At 58.9% G+C, this 3,389-nt stretch overlaps 1 protein-coding gene across 1 annotated transcript; it reads left to right on the forward strand.

Annotated features, from left to right (window-relative positions):
* Positions 1-114: 114 nt before the first annotated feature.
* On the forward strand, positions 115-2,895 carry LOC112468330. The gene has a single exon (XM_025037457.1). The coding sequence runs from the start codon at positions 115-117 to the stop codon at positions 2,893-2,895; it is 2,781 nt and encodes a 926-aa protein (XP_024893225.1).
* Positions 2,896-3,389: the final 494 nt, after the last annotated feature.

Below are 3,389 nucleotides of genomic sequence, written 5' to 3' on the forward strand. Positions count from 1 at the left end.
GGTGAATCGTTGAACGCTCACTTACACGTTGGAGCTAATCTCTTGCCCGCGCTCGCCGACGTGATCTCGCGTTGGCGCCGGTACCGCGTGGCACTCGTGTCGGACATCAAACAGATGTATCGCCAAATCCTCGTGCACCCTGAAGACCGCGGATTCCAGCGAATCTTGTGGAGACGAAAGGTGACCGAGATACTGCGCGAACTACTCCTGAATACGGTGACGTACGGCCTCGCGTGTTCACCGTTTCTCGCGATCCGGTCACTTATTCAGTTGGCTAACGACGAAAAGGCGCGATATCCGCAGGGCGCCGTCGCACTGCTCGAGGACCGTTACGTCGACGACGTCCAGACGGGGACGGACACAATACCCGGCGCGATCGCGTTGCAAACGGAACTTCGCGAACTTTGCATGGCGGGCGGGTTTCCGCTTCGGAAGTGGTCGTCCAATTGCGAGGAAGCTTTAGAAGGCATTCCCCGGGAACACCGTCTGTTCCAAGAACCGCACTCTTGGCAGAACGAAAGTCAGACCACGTTAGGCCTCCTTTGGTACCCGAGCGAGGACAGCTTCGCGTTCGCGATACACCCGCGCACGATAACTCAGTACACGAAACGACACGTCCTCGCGGAAACCGCACGTCTCTTCGACCCACTGGGATGGCTCGCTCCGGTCATAATCCGCGCCAAGATATTAATTCAGTCTGCATGGCTGCAGCAGCTGGATTGGGATACTCCGCTCCCTTCCGCCGACGCTCACCGCTGGGAGCTCCTCTTCAAGGAACTCCCTTTGCTCGAAGGCCTCCGCGTGAATCGCTGGCTCGGCACTGGCACCGAGAACCAGCACTTGGAAATACACGGCTTCGCCGACGCATCCGAACGAGGATATGCCGCAGTCGTGTACCTCCGCGTCTCCTCAGACAACTTCCAGGCTGTACACATCCTGGCCGCCAAGAGCAAAGTGGCACCGGTGAAGCAAGTGACACTGGCGCGCCTCGAACTGTGTGCCGCCGCGTCACTTTCGAATCTCGCAAAGCACTATCGCAACACTTTAAGTCTGTCCACAGCACCTGTCTTCCTCTGGTCAGACTCTAAGACCACACTGCAGTGGATCCGAGGGCACTCTTCCCGCTGGAAGACCTTCGTCGCAAACCGCGTGGCTCACATCCAGACGCAGATTCCCGACGCTCAATGGCGACACGTCCCAGGGCGGGACAATCCAGCCGACTGCGCCTCAAGGGGGATCGCACCAAGTGAGCTACTGCACCATCCCTTGTGGTGGACGGGTCCAGCCTGGCTCCAGGAGGACCCTTCTCACTGGCCGAACGAGGACTCCGAACTACCCGCAGACCAGATGCCCGAACAACGAGTCGTGGTGCAAGCCGCCACTGAGAAGGTTGAAGTCGAGCCTGACATGCTACTCAGGTTCTCATCCCTGCACCGGCTGCTGAGAGTCACGGCCTGGTGCTCTCGATGGCGACACTCCGTCGCCCGCACGACGCTCACGCTTCAACCTGACGAGATAGATGAGGCACTGTTTCTGTGGCTCCGCGTGGTGCAAGGGTTGCACTACGCCGCCGAAGTCACCGTAGTCGCCTTCAACCGCACTGTACCACTGAGGAGCTCACTGGTGCACTTAAATCCATTCCTGGATGACCACGGCGTGCTACGAGCAGGAGGACGCTTGAAGCACGCTCCGCTACCTCACGATGAGAAGCACCCAATGATCGTCCCACCATCTTCATGGCTCACTCGATTACTGATCGACTCCTGCCACCGTCGAACGCTGCACGGGGGAGTGCAGCTCACGCTCGGGCTCCTCCGCCTTCGATTCTGGATCCCTCGAGGTCGGACCGTGGTCAAACAGATGCTGCATCGGTGCGTCACGTGCACGCAATGGCGAGCGGCCACACCGCAGCCGCCTATGGGAAATCTTCCTCGAGGACGAGTCACACCAGCGCGCCCGTTCCTCCGGACCGGCTTGGACTACGCCGGCCCCATTCTCATCCGCACGAGCCGGGGACGAGGGCACAAGGCCCACAAGGCCTTCATCGCCGTGTTCGTCTGCCTCAGCTCCAAGGCCGTGCATCTCGACGTGGTCTCCGACTATACGACGGATGCATTTCTGGCTGCATTCCGTCGCTTCACAGCACGTCGAGGCCTCTGCGAGGAGATTTACTCGGACTGTGGCACCAATTTCGTCGGCGCTGACCGAGTTCTCCAAGATATGTTCCGCGCGTCATCCGCCGACGGCCGTCACATCGCCCATTCTGTCACCTCCGAAGGTGTGAAATGGCACTTTAATCCGCCTGCCGCACCACACTTCGGCGGACTTTGGGAGGCAGCGGTGAAATCCACGAAACATCACCTGCGACGAGTGATCGGAGAGAGCACACTCACTTTCGAGGAAATGTCCACGTTCCTCGCACAAGTCGAAGCCTGCCTGAATTCACGACCGCTGCAGGCTTTATCTGACGACCCGGACGATATTTCCGCACTCACACCGGGGCATTTCCTGATCGGCGCCCCGCTGCTGGCCGTGCCCGAGCCTTCACTCGAGGAGACTGCCGACGACACGCTATCCCGGTGGCAGCACATTCAGAAAATGCGCGATCACTTCTGGTCTCGATGGTCACGGGAATATATCCACGGGATGACAGCCCGGCCGAAGTGGCACAAAACCGAGGACGTCCCGGACGTGGGAGCCTTGTGCCTCGTGCGCTCCGAGAACACTCCGCCGAGTCGATGGCCTCTCGCCCGGATCGTGAGACTGCACCCAGGGGACGACGGCGTGGTCCGCGTTGCAAAGATTCGGACAGCCACCTCAGAGCTCGTGCGCCCGCTGTGCAAGCTCGTGCTACTTCCCTGGATCAAGGACCAGCCGCCGCCGACGGATGCGTGAGCCACTCGACATTTACGATTGTTTAATTGTCGGTCTCGGCCCTCAGCCTATGTTTAATTGCTGTTATCGGCCCTCAGCCTATGCTCAATTGTCTTTGTCGGCCCTCTGCCAATGTTTAATTATCTTCGTTGGTCTTCTGCCACAATTCACAGTTCACGTCGTAAAATTACTTTCGCGCATCACTTTCACATACCACGAACTCGCGTTACGCATATATCGCGAATATTTATGTGTCTTGCTCGGGATCGTCGCACGTTGTGACACTGCGCAGGCGCGCCACGCCGCTGGCGCTCGCTTGCACCACGCGCCGAAATTGCGTTCAGTGAAATCGATCGCATATCGATTCTGTCGACCGCGACGTCAGGCGCCTCATCTAGCGAGCCATCGAACACACCGTCCTGTTTCGTCAAGCATGACGAGGCGGGCGGGATGTTTGAGATCGTAAATTTTAGCATCGCGACGAAGTCGCGTTCGGCTGCATGTCTGCACATGCA

This window comes from Temnothorax curvispinosus, unplaced genomic scaffold, assembly GCF_003070985.1.
Source record: "Temnothorax curvispinosus isolate PA1 unplaced genomic scaffold, ASM307098v1 QBEX01018327.1, whole genome shotgun sequence".
In the NCBI taxonomy this organism is placed as follows: Eukaryota; Metazoa; Arthropoda; class Insecta; order Hymenoptera; family Formicidae; genus Temnothorax; species Temnothorax curvispinosus.